Genomic DNA, 17,901 nt, shown 5'->3' with positions numbered 1-17,901 from the left:
GAGGAGAGAAAGGTCACCTTGGGACTACAGTAATGGGCACCTCACCAAACTGGCTGTCTGTACTCTGAACGGTGGGGGTCCCGCTTCCTCAGCATGCCCCCTCATCTGCTTTATCAGCACTGGCGCCTGGCCCTTCATCTCTCGAGTCGCGGGGCCACATCTCTTCGGTGGTCTCCTCTTGCTCACGGTAACTGTCTGCACCAAATCCAGCATTCTCTGCCAAGACAGCGGGATCCTCTTCTTCATGAAAACAGCAGGAACATGTTTCTGCCTCTGGGTCACATGAGGTAACAGAATTATCTTCCTGAGCTCTGGGGTCAGTAGGCATTTCCCACCCCAAATGGCCTGATCCTTCTTCTTCTATCACTCCCATTCTTTCAGCTATTTCCTCGGCAGAGGGCTCTTCTGGGTCACGGTAATCCACCAGGATTGTTTCTTGCCTACGCTTGATGCAATCTGAAAGGCCATAAATTGGATAGGTCTCTTCAGGGTAACCTAGAGAAAAAAGCAGTACAAAGTCTTACAAAGAATGTCTCTTCCAAATAAAGTGTCAGGCTCAAAAAGGCTTCTCAAGCAGCAGCCATCCTATCCCAACAAATCCATTCAAGAAATCTCTAAGAAGATTCTAACGGTTCTCAAGTTTCACTTGAGCAAATTCTTGGCGATCTGGCTGACTGTCGCCCAGCTCTTTGAAATACAAATCAATTCAGTTGAAAATCCCTTCTTAAGTGCAGGGTGCTTGGGGCAGAGTGTTAAGTCTCACTCCTCAAGCTTCTGCAGTAGAGATGAAGATTAAACAAACGACATGAGCCTCAGTTTAAAAAAAATGTACCAAACACCAGATGGAGAGAGCATAGCTCAAGGCTAATGTTTATAATTTCTATTTGGAACCATTTCCAAATCTTCCCGGGGTGGGGGGCGGGGAGGAGGGAGGAGGAAAGGAATGCTGAGCTCTTTGAAAAATACACGACAAAGCCTTCTACTAATCAAAACAATTGAAATGGCTTGCAAGTGTCAGAAAGAGAGAGCATTTTAGCAATACATGTCCAAGATCCCGAAGGACAAGGACTGCATTTTCAGAAGGCAGAATTTCCATTGTTGGCTTCTTCCTCTTCACAAAAGGGAACAAAAGAAAACAACAAACTGGTAAACAAAATGAATCCCAGCAATGAGAAAAGAGAAAATGTTGCCAAATTGAAGAACAAAATGAAATACATCTGTGTCAGCCAAGCCGCGCCTGAGCAGCAGATGGGCCATGCTGGAGCTCATATGCCAGTGCTGGCAACAGCAGCCATGCTCAGCACACAATGGGAAAGCTGGAGGATTTGAAATCCATTTGCACATTATGATAATTGGCAAATTGAACCCTGACATAAACCATCTTTTTGCCTACAAATTCTGAAAAGCAGGGGTCTTTTTTGGTGCCATGTAGAGTGTGGAGAGACATTTTTACAACATTTATAATTAGGGGAAAAAAACAGTCACACAGACTCATTTGTAGAAAATTTGAAAAACACAGACAAGTTTTAAAAAGAAAACACAAATCACCTAGAATCCCACCACTGACAACAATGTGTTGTGTTACCTCTGGCCTTTTTATCACATATAAACATATATCCTTCTCTTTTTTTAACAAAGAGGGATCATACTGTATATAAAATGTTGTACCCAGATTTTTTTCATGCAACATTGTATCATGAGCCCTTCTCCATGTTATTAGGCATTTTAAAGTTGGTTGCAAAGTATCCCATCATACAGCTACGTAACTGACGTGATTTACCATGCCTCTTCTATAAGACATTTAGATTCTTTCCGATTTTCCATTATAAGTTTCATATTAGTTAAGATCCCTGATTATAAATCTATGTCCACTTCCCTGTTTCTTTAAGATAGACTTTTAGAAATATGAAAACTAGACCAAAGGGAATGGACATTTTAAAAGCCTTTTTTACACTCTGCCAAATTACTTTCCAGAAGAATGGTATAAATTTTTAGTCCTACCAGTGATGTAAAAAACTGTCCATCTTATCACATCCTCACCAGCACTAACAGTAGTATGTCAAGAATCTTGCCAAGGCAGTCTTAGTTCCCAGGCTCATAGGTAAACTGGAGCTTTGCTACCCAAGGCCCTCACAGTCTCCTTTCAAGGGCAGAGGCTGGGGAAGTCCATTTGCTAGTTAGCTCCTAGCCACTGCATGCCTAAGAGAAGTCCATCCTCTGGCATGTTCCTGCCTTGTCCCCATCAGGAACAAAGCCTGCCGTTGGAATTCCATGACTACCTGCTTTGGTTTACGAGGGGGAAGCCTGCTGAGGAGAATCAAATGGTGACTCACATAACTACTTAGGTAGCCCGTATCAGCCAAGGCACTGGGTACCCAAAACTTCATTAGAAACATGAGCAAGCAACAAAATCTCACTGGTCCTACGAGGAAATCAGCAGCTCACAACAGGAACCAAACTAAGCAAACTATGTAAATAGCCCCTGAAAAAAGTCAATGCAGGAAACAAGAGTTAATGTCAATCAGCTTATAATTGATGTTCCCGGTAATATTCAACAGGTTATTGAATGTATAAAACCAACCAGGCTTCAGTATAAAAAAGGGAGCAAACACAATGTAATAGAGAGCTGTTAGAAACTCATCATTACAAAAAAAATTTAAACTTAATAGAGGAAGAAAAGAGTAGGTTGAAATAAACATGACTGAGAACCAAATTAATATATTAGAAGTTCAAGGTGAGGAATTCTCCCAGGACAAAGATAAACATGGCAAAGAAACGGAAATCATGAGAAAAAAGATAAGCCACACAGAAGACCCATCCAAGATCGAATCTCAGAATTACTAGAATTCTACAATGAGAGGGCAGAACAGGTTAAATGGAAGCAATAAAATTACAAGAAAATATCCTTTAGTTGAAAAAATAACTCGTCTTCAGATGGATAAATGCTAGGTAAAAATACCTTGAAAAAGCCATACGGAGACATATGCTGATGAACCTGTACAAATTCAAATTTTTTGTGGGGGGAGGTACTTAAGGAAGTATTCTGACAGATACAAAAATTAATCAAAAATTTAAATTCAAGAAAGAAGATACTGTATACAAGTGGTAAAAAATGAAATCAATAAGAATTATCAATGTAAAATAATCATTGATAATGTGGTTAGAAATTTAATGCCATTGTTAAGAAATACTTAAAAGAGAAAAAGGCTGTAAAAGCTAACATCACTTGTAGCTAAAATTCTACCTAATTTCAACAAAACCTAAGCAGTAGGTAGAAAATAAATATGATAAAAACTTTACCTTATTTGGGAACAAGGTTATATAATGAAGATTTGCAATTTGCAAGAAAAAAAGGAATTCCAATTTTCATTTCATTGATTACTAGTGAGAATGGAATAATTTTTCTTCTGTTTTGTAGCCAGTTGCACTGTTTTCTTCTGTGCACTGCATATCTAGGCAGATATCAGTGTTTTCTAAATTAGTTGTAGAACTTTTTGTATATGAAAGATAACAGCTTCTTTGCTGATATCATATTTGTTACGAGTCTTTTTCCAGTTTAGTGCTGGCTTTGAAAACTTTATGACATTCTCTGATCTACAGAAAAGGTTTATGTGCACTATGTAAAACACTATCCTTTCCCTTATAATTTCTTGCATTGCTTTTCTAAACTAATTTTTAATTTTGTGTTAATTGTAGATTCACATCTGGTTATAAGAAATAATACAGAAATCCCATGTACCCTTTACCTAGTTTCTTCTAATGGTAACACCTTGCAAAACTATATGCTACAATATCACAACAAGGATATTAATACTGATACAGTCAATATACAGAGGTTTTCTATCACCACAAGGATCCCTTATGTCGCCCTTTTCTGGCCACACCCATTCCCTCCTGCTCCCACTCCCTCCTTAACCTCTGGCAACTACTAGTTTGTTCTCTATGTCTATCATTTTGCCATTTCAAGAATGTTATATAAATAGAAACACATTATATAACCTTTCGGAATTAGCTTTTTTTCATTCGGCATAGCCATCTGGAAATTCATGCAAGTTGCTGCATGTATCAACAGTCCACTCCTTTTTACTGCCGAGTAGTACTTCACAGTATGCACGTACCAACACAGTGTTCAACCTCACCTGCTGAAGGACGTTTGGGTTGTTTGCAGTTTGGGGCTATGACAAATAAAGCTGCTATAAATATTTACGTACAAGCTTTATCTGAACATAAAACTTTCCATTTCCCTTGGGATAACTGTCCAGAAGTACAACTGCAAGGCTGTGTAGTAGCTACATATTTAGTTTTTTAGGAAACTGCCAAACTTTTTTCCAGTGTGGGTGTATTTTACATCCCCACCAGCAACATAAGAGTGAATCCAACTTCTTGCCAATTAAAATCCCATCAGGCTTTTTTTTTTTTTTTTTGTAGAAAGTGACACAGTGATTCTAAATTTATATGAAAATATGAAGTGCCTAGAATTACCAAAATAATTTTGGAAAAAAACATAGTTGAAGAACTTGGGCTACCTGACTTCAAGACAATATAAAGACACAGTGATAAAGACATTATGGCACTGGTGTTAAGTATAGACACATAGATCAGTGAAACAGAATAGTAAGTCCAGGGGATTCCCTGGTGGCGCAGTGGTTAAGAATACGCGTGCCAACGCAGGGGACACGGGTTCGATCCCTGGCCCGGGAAGATCCCACATGCTGTGGAGCAACTAAGCCCGTGTGCCACAACTGCTGAGCCTGCGCTCTAGAGCCTGTGAGCCACAACTGCTGAGCCCGTGTGCCACAACTACTGAAGCCCGCGCGCCTAGAGCCCATGCTCCGCAACAGGGGAAGCCACCGCAATGAGAAGCCCATGCACTGCAATGAAGAGTGGCTCCTCCTCGCCACAACTGGAGAAAGCCCGCGTGCAGCAACAAAGACCCAACGCAGCCAAAAATAAATAAATAAAATAAATAAATTTATATATAAAAAAATAGTAAGTCCAGAATACACCCACACATACATGGTCAAATGATTTTCCATTTTCCAAAAGGGGAAGGGTTGGTTGATTTCCAACCAACACACCAAGGTAATTAAATGTAACAAAATAAACTGGAACAATAGGATATCAATATGGAAAAATATTAACCTCAGTCCTGATACCTCACACCATATATAAATAACTAAAAATAGATCACACTCCTAAATGTAAGAGCCAAAACCATACAATTTATAGAAGAAAACAGAGGAGTTAGGCAAACTTTGAGTTAGGTAAAGATTTCTTAAATGCGCACAAAGAAAGTGAGTCATAAAAGAGAAAATGATAAACTGGACTTCATCAAAATGAAAAAAACTTCTGTTCTTTGAAAAGATGTCACTAAGAAAAAGGCAAGCCACAGATTAGGAGAAAATATTTGCAAAATTCATAACTGACAACTTATATCCAGACTATGGAAGGAACCCTTGCAACTAGAACACAACCAACTCAATAAAGAAAGTGGCAAACAATGTGAACAAACACTTCACCAAAGATATACAGATGGCAAATAAGTGTGTGAAAAAATGTTCAACATCATTAGTCATTGGGGAAATGCATACTAAAGTCACAAGCTATATACCATTTATACACTCACTTGAATAGCTAAAATTAAAAAGACTGACGATACCAAGTGTTACCAAAGATGTGGAGGACTGCAATTCTCATACATTTCCAGTGGGAAGGCAAAATGGCAGAGCCACTCTGGAAAGCAGATTGACAGTTTCTAACAAAGCTGAACATACCGTATAAAACGCCAAAACCTCATTCCTAGATATATACACAAATATATGTTCCAACAAAAACACGTACACAAAAGTTCATAGTAGATTGCTTCATAATAGTTCAAAGCTGGCACCCAAATGTTCCTGAACTGGTGAATGGAGAAACAAACTATATCCAAACAACAGAAGACTACTCAGCAATTAAAAGAGAGCGAGAACCACTAATACACTCAACACATGGAGCTCAAAAGCGTTATAAGTCAACAAAGCCAGAAACAAAAGAGCATGTGCAGTATGATCCATTCACATAGAAAAGGTAAAACTCCAGGGACAGAAAGCAGTTCAGCTGTTGCCAGAGCGGAAGGGGACTAGCAGCAAAGTGGGTGGGAACTTTCTGAGATGATGGAAATATCATGACTAAATCATCGCTATGGTATGATTATATAACTCTACACATTTGTCAAAACTTATCCAACTACACACTTAAGATTGGTGAACTGTATTGTATCTACATTATACCTCTGTAATAAAGCTGACTTTTAAAAATTTTGTAAGATCTCTTTTCTGGGCTGATGGTTAACAAAGAGATAAGAAGACACTGTTTACCTTCCCAGTCCTCCATGTAAGGGGCCTCCTCAGCTTCTTTCTCTGGAGTGGGTCTGTCAATGAATTTTCCTTCTTTCATGACCCTGGTGATTTCTCGGAGCTGATGCAGCAATCGTTTTTCTTGGTCAGAAGTCACGGCCTGTGCTCTGCTTAGAAACAGCAGACAATCCGGCCAGTTAGTGGTAAATACTCCTAGGCAAGGAACATAAACATCACTGTGATCTGTCTGGACTCCAGGAAGTTCAACAGCAACAGATAATTACTCTGGGAACTGATACTGGAACTGCATAGCTGGGAACTAGAGATGTCAGTTCAATGTTTTGATTTTATAAATGGGAAAACTAAGGCCCAGAATAGATCAAGTGACTGTCCAAGGTCCCAGAATGATTTAATGTCAATACTGGGACAAGACCCCAGATGTCTAAGCCTTCAGTTCAGTGTTCTTTCATTACACCTGACTGCCCTGATTCTCTAATCTCAAGCAATTTCACCATTACTTATATCATTCCACTTATAAACAAGCCACTTTTCTCTGAAGTAATGTCATCAAAAGAAAATGTGCTGGACCATTTGCCTCAACTAGGGAAAAATATGCTACTAGGCCAACCCTGGAATTACCAGCCTGAATCTGTTTGTGCAGAAATGAAGATATATCCTAAAATTTCAGAGCTGGATCATTCTGACAAATCACCTAAACCAGAGAAATTGGGGAAACTGAGGCCCATGGAGGGTAAACTATACATCATCACACTGTTAGTTAATGTCAGTTCTAAAAGTAAAGTCTCCTGACTTCTGACAGCATTCTGGTGCAATTCTTTTTTTTTTTTTTTTTGCGGTACGCGGGCCTCTAACTGCTGTGGCCTCTCCCGTTGCGGAGCACAGGCTCAGCGGCCATGGCTCACGGGCCCAGCCGCTCCGCGGCATGTGGGATCCTCCCGGACCGGGGCACGAACCCGTGTCCCCTGCATCGGCAGGCGGACTCTCAACCACTGCGCCACCAGGGAAGCCTCTGGTGCAATTCTTGACGCACAGTGCTCAAGCTGCACAGTTCAGAAAACCTGGGTGTGACCCCTAACTTAGCTGTGTGGCCCTGGGGAAATGTCTACACAAGTAAGATGAGGCTCAAGGATAATGGTGTGACTCTTTGAGAGGGAAGCGCTACATCGAACTGGCAGGCAAGCAAGGCCCTACTCAGAAGACTGAGAACTGTCTGCTTTGGGACCAGTTTTACCTAGTGGCAGGATTTAACAGAGGATACTTATGCTCCTCTTAAAAACCCAAAGCACCCGAAGTCACTATAACACTCATGAAGAAGAAATGATACACTCTGTACCAGCCTCATGGAGGTGCCACCAGTCTTCCTAATAGTCCAGCCCCGAGCCTACGTTTCTTTTTACATTTAACCTACATTACATTACCCTTAATGACTAATAGGGAAGAAGAAAAAACTGCTTCTCCCGCCAACATTAAGATGGCAACTAAGGAAAATGGAGATGCAACATTTCTACAGACCTCAGTGGGAGGAAAACAAAAGCCCCATGAGCTCCACTTTTTCTACAATAAATGGCCTCAAAGCCATGAACTGACGAAGCCTGTCTGTTCTACATGCAGCTCAACAGCTGCTTTACTCCTTCCCATCAGTACAGGAGTGCTGACTCACCCTAACTACTCATGTATTCTACAATCCCTAATTCTTACTGTTACAACAGCTCACTCTGTGGGAGGCTTCTGGGGCAGCTAGGTCACCCCTAGCTAAGAGAGCCTATGTGATTATCACAACATCCTGCACACGTTACTTCTCTGGACTGGACTTGGTACATTCTGATTTTTACTGAAGGAAACAGTCTTAACTTTGTTTCCTAACTCATGGAAAATCTGAACCTTTAAACAAAAGGGGGATGGTAGGCTAAAGAAGCAGAAACAGACAAGAGAAGCTTTCTTAGAGCATTCCAAACTAGAGTGTCTTCAGGGGTACTCAGTGTCCATATCATACATTAGGCAATTAATCGTGGTCCACCTTACATCTTCTGAATTTACTGCGATGAAGACTTTCATGAATTTCTCATTGTCTCAACTTGGTTTGATACTCCTGGAGGGCAGTGATAAGCTCACAACAGGCACAGTGTACAGGCACAGTGCCATGAACATTTTAAGTGCTCAATAAATGTGTTGGTTTGATTGGTCCCCATTTCTTCTACCTTCCTGAAATCTGGCTTCCACTCCATCATTTTACCAAAACTTGTGAAAATCAATGATCAGTGACCACTCTACTTTTTTTTTTTTTTTTTTGCTGTGCAGCAAGTGGGATCTTAGTTCACCAACCAGGGATCGAACCCATACCCCCTGCAGTGGAAGCACAGAGTCGTAACCATTGGCCTGCCCAGGGAATTCCCCAATGACCACTTTAAAGTCCAAAAGTCTTTTTTCTCACATTTCATTCTTCTTGACTTTTCTGTACTATGGACCATCCTCTCCTTGAAATGTCCTCCTCCCTTGGCATGTGTGTTCCTCCCACTTATCTAACCATTCCTTGTATCTTTGATCCTGGCTCACTTTCCTACTCCCACATCCTAAAACATGGTTTTCCTGAAGGCTCAATCCTAGGACTCTTGTTTCTCCACTCCTACAGGCATGCCCTCAGGAAGCTGACCCAATTACACAGATTAAACCATCACCTCTACACAGACGATGCCCAATCTCTACCTCTAATCTTGACTTTACACACAAAGGCCAGTCTCCTAACTCCAGTTACCTCCTGGGCATTTCTACTTGGAGGCCTTGTCACTATAATAAAGTTAAACTTAAATTCACGCTTCAAAACCACGTCCTAGTTGGCCCAGGATCGTAAGCAGCTGCGTGAACAGGTAAGCTAGGTGAGGTTGGCTATGGCCGATTCCAAGATGCTAGAAAAATAAAACGTCAAGTTGGGAGATAACTCAGACTTTTGAATGCTACTGCTGTAAATCCAGAGGAATCATCAAGTTCTGAGTCCAAGAGTTAAACACAGAGAGAAGAATGAAACAGTGTCTTCCAACACCATTCATGATGAGAGCGGAAACCAGACCAGCAAAAGAATGCTGGCGACTGCCACACAGTAATTATATGCCTCAAGGATTTGGGGATCTCATCTTTCCCGCATGGCCCTTACCTCTTACTCCCAGCCAAGTGACTTCCGAACTTGTGTCCTCTGTTCTGACCTCAATACCCAAATTTCCTATTGTTGTTGCTTATCATACATGGATGTTCTGATGGCACTTCAACCATATTCAAAGCTGAACTTATGATCCCTATTCCAAAGCCTTATCTTCATTCTTCTGTGTTTTTATTTTGGTTGATGCCATAATCTTCCTCTCAGTTTGGGCTATAAGTCTCCAAATCATCCATCTCCTCTCCTTCATTTCTCTTATCTAGTCAGTTTTCCTTTGGAAAACCAATCCCTCTTCTGCTCACAGTGCAGAGGCTGAAGCCATCCATCCCCTCACTTCTCCTTCTAGAGTGGCCACGTGGCCCATGGCCTATCATCACACTCCACCCCCTTGGCTGCAGTGACTGACTCAGTGATATATACAGTTGGGCCAACTATACTTTCTCCTAAAACTGGATCTTGAACACAGTGAAGCCTGAACTGAAAATTTTTCATGTTAATTCATCCCGGCAGCAGTCCTTGAAGAGACTGTCTATTCGCTCCTGCTCCTAAATCCCGACAGCTGCTCTGGTTCCCACTCTTCCTGAAACTTAGATCTTCAGCTATTCTTTTGATACTGTAAGCGACCCCATACTCTTCCAATAAATTCGGCCGCACCCCCCAAAAAACAAATTTTTGCTACCCAGAGTTGTCTGCCTGCAACCAAGGAATCCTGATACAGCCTGTGATTCTCTTTTCCTCCCTGAAGTCCCCTTAATCTGCCCCCCACCTCTTTTCTCCTCTCACTGGCCTATGTATCACTTTTGCTAGACCCTTTTCAATGTCCTAGCATACAGCCACCCTAGACTAGAACCTTTTCAATATCCTAGCATACAGCCACCCTAGACTAGAACCTTTTCAATGTCCTAGCATACAGCCACCCCAGACTAGAACCTTTTCAATGTCCTAGCATACAGCCACCCTAGACTAGAACCTTTTCAATGTCCTAGCATACAGCCACCCTAGACATGAGTTATTTTTCTAAAGCACAGCAGATTATGCCATTTCTTTTCAAAAGCCGCCAGAGGCCCTCCACTGTAAAGACAATAAATGCCAACTTCTCAGCCTACTGTCCAGGGCCTTCCAGTCTGCCCCCAGTTTACTTCTCTAGTTCTTTCTCCCATGAGTTACCTCCCTAACCATTTACCACAGCCCTGGTGTACCCTACTCCCGTTACTTCGAACTACTTGCTATTCCAAAAAACGTGCCTGACCTCTCACCTTGTTTGCTGCTTGTGCCACCCTCTCCCTCTGGAATATTCTTCCCCCAACTCTGCCAGAGGGAATCCTTCCATCCTGTAAGGCTTATTTAAATTCTCTCTTTTTCTTGAGACCTTCTGTGGTAGGCAGAATAATGTCTCCTCACCACCCCCCAAATATGTCCACATCCTAGTCCCTGGAACCTATAATGATGTTACCTTATACATAAGGGGACTTCAGGTTGCAAATGGAATAAAGGTTGCAAATCAGCTGGCCTTAAAACAGATTATCCTGGATTATCTGGGAGGACACAATGTATTTATGAGGGTCCTTAAAAGTAGAAGGGGGAGGCAGAAGAGGCCAAAGTAATAATGTAACGTACGAAAGTCTCAACCCACTGTTGCTGGCTTTGAAAGTGGAGGAAAGGGTCCATGAGCCAAGGAATTGTGGGCAGCTTCTAAAATCTGAAAAAGGCAAGGAAACAGATTTTACCCTGGAGCCTCCAGAAGGGAACGCAGTCTGGCAAACACCTTGATTTTAGCCCAGTGTAGGACTTCTAACATACAGACCTATAAGATAACAACGTGTATTGTTTTAAGACATCAAGTTCGGGATAATTTGTTATAGCAGCCACAGAAAACTAATACACGTTCCCAGAGCACACTTTTTCTCTCTGAGATGCAGTTCCTTAAAGAGAAAATAATTGCTACTGACAACCACAGAGGGCTGTGCAGAACGAATCAAAATAGGTACCAAAGATATTCTTATTATTGCTGAAAATGCCTGCTTTAAACTACTTTTTTTACATCTACCTCATTCATTCTTTCAACATGTACAGACACTGTCGATGTGCCAGCACTAGGTACGAAATTTGAGCAATGAGCCAGCTCTAGGAATGCAAGTTTGAACAATGAAAATTCCCTGTCCTCAATAAGGTTACAGGGCATTAGGGAAGACAGAAAAGTTAACAGAAGATAAGGAAGTAATACGATGCTTACATTATCCAGCAAACAGAGGTGGCCAAGGGAGGATATGGGAGGAACACCTAACCAAGTTGTGGGTTCAGGGAAAGACTCTCAGAGGAAAATGATGTCTAAGTTGAGACCTCTAAGACAAGCAAGAGTTAAAACAAGTGTGTGTGGGGAGGCGGTCGGGGGCAACATCCAAGCAAAGGAAAAAAGTATATGCAAAATCCTAGAAGCGAAAGTGCCCAGGTACTTCAGAGGAACAGCAAGCAGTGTAGCTGGACCACAGACAGAGAGAGAGAGAGTAACGGGGAAAGATAAAGCAATTGAGGCATGCAGAGCCACGTCACCTAGGACCATGTAAGTCATATTAAAGATTCTACTCTTTATCAAGAGCAACAGGGACCTACTGAAGGATTAAAACAAAAGACGTAATCCACTGGTTTGGAAAGCAGAAAGTGAATTGAAAGGAGGCAAATTAGAGGAAAAGAAACCACATGAGACAGTTCTGACCTACGTCAAAAATAAAGGCATACTCTACTCACTCACTTACTCATTCTTCCATTTCAATTAATACTTTTCTAAAGCCTACTACTGGCTTGCGCTAGGCTCTGGGAATAAGAAGGCTAATCCCTGCCCTAGTAGAGTTTAGAGTGTTTTACAGGGAGACAGACTTATTAATTAGGAAGAAATGACAGGACATGGTGATTAATGAGATATGGGAAGTGAAGGAAAAGGTGAATCAAAGATGACATCTAATTTCTGCTTTGGGCAACTAAGTAGATGGAGGAGCCATTTGCTGAGATGGGGAACGTTAAAGGTAGAATAGGTTCATCTGGGGGTAGATGATGAGCTCCACTTTGGATGTTCATTCACTCAGGGGACATTTACTGTTTGATGAGGATAAGAGTAGCCATCTATGAGACATGGCCAGTAGGACCCTGAATATAGAGGTCAGCAAATGAAGAGAAGGATCTCAACAGGGAATGGCCATGATTTACTCTTCTATCATGGTAATAAGTACAGATACTTGCATCAAAAGTGAGTATCTACTCTTTTCCAATGGTATTTACTTAGTACCTACTATGTGAACACAGTGAACAAAAGAGACTAAGCCTGTCCTCAGACTTTACACCCCCACAACACCTGCCAGAAATCTGTGGCCCCACATAATGCTCAACATGCCTGCCAAGGCGTTTGCTGCCAGAGGCTGTACCCTCATTTCTCCTCTTGGGCCATTCCATGCTTCTAGGTAAATAATTACAGTGGGACATGCTGCTCCAGGAAGGAACTTGCACTGATCACAAGGACAAAAATGAGGACACCTTGATTCGGATTCCTAGATCCTTTCCTTAGTCTTTGTGTCCTTGGGCTAGAGAATCTGCTTAATGTCAGACATAACATGGCACAATACCAACCTTCCAGGAGGCTTAATTATTTAAAAATGTGTGCAGACTTATATCGCTCACAGGTGAAAGCTGTCTGAAAAGTTTTGTTAGTATTAAAAATCTTTCCCATATCTTGATTCTTATATAAGCATTAAGATGAAGTATCAGAAAGAGCATATTTTGGGAATTTTAAGCAAAATCTTACAGTTATGGAGTGATATTATATAAAAGGACTTAGAAGGCTGCAAATGAACATGGCTTCTTTGTCTTAAATCCTCTCCTTGACCTCCAGAAGCCTGGCAATGTGATAAAATCTTATCTGACAGAAAAAATACTGGGGTATTTTGGGCTCTTCTAATAATCCTAGAAGCACAGACTTGTAAAAGAACAAATGCCACAGAAACTAAGGTTAAAGGCTTTAAGTATAAAAAGGAAAAGAATGTAAAACATGCAGCTACCTAGCCCTTGCAGTTTTGAAGGTGGAAGTCCCATAGGGCCTACCTGTAAGGATAAAAGGTTTTAGATTAAGGAGTTTCAGAGAGAAGGTCACCTCCTTATAGACTGGAAAATGAGACATCTGGGAAAGAGAGACACAAGCTATGCTCTCGTGAGGGGAAGGAGAGCTGCTCCTTGGTTCCTGAGAGGTACTGTGGAAAATATTTTACACAATCATTGCCATGTGGCAGTGGCCTCAGCATGTTCTCAAAGAGCCCATGCTCCAGCAACTTACTAGGAATATATAACCTGAGCTAGGACCCGCTGTCCCAGAAACAATGAGATGGCGCAGCTCCAGGGGCAGTGGCGGTAGTGGCACGCAACTCCTCTGCCTTCGCACATAAAACGTGGAGCAGCAACCCTAGCTGGCACAAGGAGGACAGACAGTAGTTAGGGGTCACAGTACTGCACCCCTGGCTTCGGCAATGGACAAATGGTATGCGTGGTGGGGTCATCTGGTTTGAGCTAAGGGAGTCTGAATAGCAGTGAAGAATAGTGAGAAAATATCTTCACATGGTTTCTTAGCCCAAAGCCCAGGGTTGGATCTCCCAGGTGGGAGGCCCTGCCCACAGATACTCACCTATAGTTTTCCTGACACTTAGGTGTGGCCTAGTGCTTCAAATAGACCAGGGCCAGGGTACAGATATTTTCTGAGGCACAAGGGTCTATAGAAGTCTGGTACTTCCCCACCCAGACTGTGAATGGTACAGGATAAGGGCAGAAAATGCCAGAAAAGTATAGCTGCACAAATTGGTTTAGTCACACTCATACAAAACAGTCAAACATTAGATAATGTATATAAAGCATTAGCTTGGAGCTTTGTTCTTAGTAAGTGCTCAATAATGCCAAATAGTATTATCCACTCACAGGGATATACTCATGTATAGATATGTACACCTATCTCTACCACTCTGGAGAAGTCCAGATAGTCACTCTGCTTTCTGGACCAAAAGAAGGTCAACGGTCATGGGCCCAGATAGGCAAGGTTCACCCTCATAAATGTCATTTCAGCAGCAATGTAGACTTTGCAGGGAAAAGCCAAGCCAAGGGACTTCAATTCGAGGATGTTTACTCTTCTCCTATCTGGCCAAAGATGGGCAAGGCAGGAGCCAGGAAGCAGGGGAAACAGTATGGGGCACTAGTAGCACAAGGATGGCAAACAGAAGAGGCTAAGGTAGAGCAGTTTTCTGGGGCAAAGACTCCACACTGAGCCCACGGGGCTATAGTAGGGACCTTTCAATACATCCTCCTGCATGGGATTTTGCCGCTCACCCCCAGTGCTTCCTCCATTACTTGTCAGAAGGCCTAGCGCGAACCGAATCCCTCTTTGTTCTCAATCTCACATTCTGGTTTCTCCTCCCTGGCCTTCCTACACCCACGTTTTCTTAGTTGATGCCCACTTCCATCAACCCCCTGAAGCCACCTTTTCAGATCCTCAGCCAGCCCTGTAGCAAGAGGAGTGTGTTTTCGCTGCAGAGCATCCTAAAGGGCTAGTTTGGCTCCTGACACCTACTTTACACGTCTAGTTCTGCTCTGGAATAGTCAACACAAAACAAACGTGTACTCTGATCATACTTGCTCTCTTCTCTCATTTTGCCTCAAACAGAAACCACAATATTTAATAATCTGGTTTTACTTAAAATTCTGCCTTTTTTTAGACAGCTAGGATATTGTCTTCCTTAAAACCCAGTTATTTTAGCCTGTAGTATCTGCTCACAAATTTACTCTCTCACAATAATGTTGCACAACATGGAACATATACTCTTGAAAATGAAACTGCTTGAAAGTGTGAAAATCGAAATGTTCAGTGAAAAATAATATGTAAGTGACAAATATGATAACAATGAAAGCAAGTGGGCCAGAAATCAAAGAAAAACAAAAATTTGAATTGACTCTCTAAATGGGAAACAGTCTGATCTCTGTTATGCGAAAACGTACCTCTCACCATTAGGCCCCACTCTGTTGATTAGTTTTTCCATGGCTTCCTCTGTCTCCTTCAGTTTTTCTTGTAGTTGAACAAGCTCAAAATTGGCTGAAAAATAAGCATCAATCTAAGAACCATCATGTACAACTCCCTAAGCCCTTTTCTGAAACATGGCTGGCTGTGACGCTCTACAATAATCCAGGCTGGTCCTGAGATTCAGCTAATCCAATCAGGACACAAAGGGTACTGAGGTCTAGACACCAAGATCTAAAGGATACACGTTTAGAAAGTGATGAATAAATCACTCTCTCACACACAGAAATATAGCAGGACCAGCCAAAGAAAATACCTAGGAGTGAAAAACATAGCCCTACACAGTCAGCCAAGAAGGAATGAAGATAACTCCTTTCTAATTCAAATGATACTTGAGGATAAAGTACCAAATCTGGTAAAGGACTTCAGAAAAGGTGTTAAGACCCTGAAATGAACAATATTTCACCTGTCCCTAGGATCTGAAAACTTATATGGAAGATAACAGTATAAAAGTTACTCTTCTTCAACAGAAGAAGTCTTGAACTAGGGCTGAGACCTTCCTGCCCAAGGTTTTCTACTTCAGTCATCTGGGGTGAGTGGTATAACCCTATCTCCCAGAAGCAGCTTTCTCAACAAGGATCAGACAGGACCACAACTACTGAAAGTAATGTTAAGACCCTAAAAGTAGAACATAAAAAATCAATCACTCAATCAGTACATGAAATGAACTTTAAGGTAACAGGAAAATAAAACGTTGCTCATTATGTACATAATCTAGTTATTCTGTTTCACACCGAGTATCATTGTACACAGACATATTGAGAGGGTCACTATAAAATGTAATATTTCAAAGGCTTTTTAGTACTTGTACAACAAATTCTTATGCATGCAATTAACATCTGTGCCACATAAATGCTTAGGTTATTTTTATTTTCTGTATGATTCAAAATTGAAGCACAAGAAGTTGATATAATTGCTACTACATTATCTTTCTGTTTTAAATGCATTATGTGACAGGATACAGAATTTGCTACTCTTTAGTTCACAAGTCTTTAAAAACAATTTCATGATGCATTTACAATCACTTTTGGTAAGACACTATTTCAATTAAGAATACAAAAATTCAAAAAAAAAAAAATACAGCAGGGATCACAGTCATTTTGCTGATGTCTTTCTTTTAAAAAACTCCGATGAGGCTTCAGTATCCACAGGATAGTTTGGCCTTCAACAACACAGCTTATTCTGCCTACTCTTCATGCCTTCTTTCCCACAGCTGCCCTCTGTCAGACTGCGTCTTACTCAAGCACCCTATCAAATAGGCCCTCCTTCATACACAGCTAGGTGCGATTTCCCAGAAGGCTTTCGCCAAGTCCCTTCCTTCTAGGTAGTAAACTTTTCACAAGTTATTTTTCCCTGACATTCATCCTAGACTATAAATTCTCAGAGGGAAGAGCCATGCCATATATATTTCATTTTTCCAGAGAGCACAGAATATTCTAATTGGTCGGTAAATACTGGATGATCATGTTTTAAGAGTCAGAAGTGTTAAACTCTGTCCCTAGATCTAATAACTGACTTTGACAATGACTTGATCTCACTGCCTCAGTTTTCCTCTATGTGAAATAAAGAAATTTGCTACCAATATTCTGAAGTCTAGAAATGAGAAGTAACCCATTCCGAGTGTAAAATATTAATCTGCTAATATATAAAAAAGGGAACTGGTGGTTGTGTACTTTTTATAACTATCTTTCCCTCAAAAGCCCAACATCAATATGGAAACTTGAGAATTCCCAGAGCTAAGGTTAAAAATCGGCATCAGATTAATCTGGGACAACTTTTGAGAAATGCTTTTAAGACATATCCACAGATTGTCCCTCTGGCTGTATTACAGCTGTCTGACTCAGTGAAACTTATAAATATACAATGAAAGGGGCACTTACTAATTTTCCTGTGGGTGCTTCCAGGTGTGGCAGTAGAGCACTTCCGATCCTCTGCAGTACTTTTCCCCTTTGAGAGCTGAGAATTGAAGGAGGTACAGTACATCAACAGCAGCTCAGAACCTCAAAGTCATGGAACCCCTCATATTAAACGGAAAAAAAAAAAGGTTGGGAGAAAATCAAATCAAATAGCAACATTAGAGAAACATCTCAAAAAAAAAAAAAAAGCCAACAGACGGTTTCCAAGTAAAAAATTATCAAGGTCAAGGCACAAGAAAAAAATCTCTTCACAACCCATCTGCCTTGCCCATGCTCATCCAAGACTCAACCTGGGCTGCCTGCAGAATTCCTAGGCAAGAATGAAGTCACCTCTTACTCTAGCTAGGAGGGCAGCCTCCTGTTTCTACTTACAGGGCC

At 41.3% G+C, this 17,901-nt stretch overlaps 1 protein-coding gene across 2 annotated transcripts in view; it reads right to left on the bottom strand.

Annotated features, from left to right (window-relative positions):
- Positions 1–17,901, bottom strand: part of RIC3 (RIC3 acetylcholine receptor chaperone) — a 58,832-nt gene that overhangs the window by 11,199 nt on the left and 29,732 nt on the right. The window contains exons 3-6 of one of the 2 annotated variants that reach the window (XM_089915205.1): positions 17,488–17,563; positions 15,529–15,622; positions 6,360–6,505; positions 125–495 (exon numbers count right to left, since the gene is read on the bottom strand). In XM_089915205.1, coding sequence (XP_089771331.1) covers positions 125–495; positions 6,360–6,505; positions 15,529–15,622; positions 17,488–17,563 — 687 coding nt within the window. Of the gene's footprint in view, positions 1–124; positions 496–6,359; positions 6,552–15,528; positions 15,623–17,487; positions 17,564–17,901 lie in introns of those variants that run through there. The other variant, XM_089915204.1, reaches the window with a different exon arrangement.

The sequence above is a fragment of the Delphinapterus leucas genome, chromosome 7 (genome assembly GCF_059928025.1).
Source record: "Delphinapterus leucas isolate spDelLeu-1000000601 "Yukka" chromosome 7, BTC_Dleu_Yukka2, whole genome shotgun sequence".
Lineage (NCBI taxonomy): Eukaryota > Metazoa > Chordata > Mammalia > Artiodactyla > Monodontidae > Delphinapterus > Delphinapterus leucas.
Note: the sequence above shows the minus strand (reverse complement) of the source record. Positions and strands in the feature narration are given on the sequence as shown.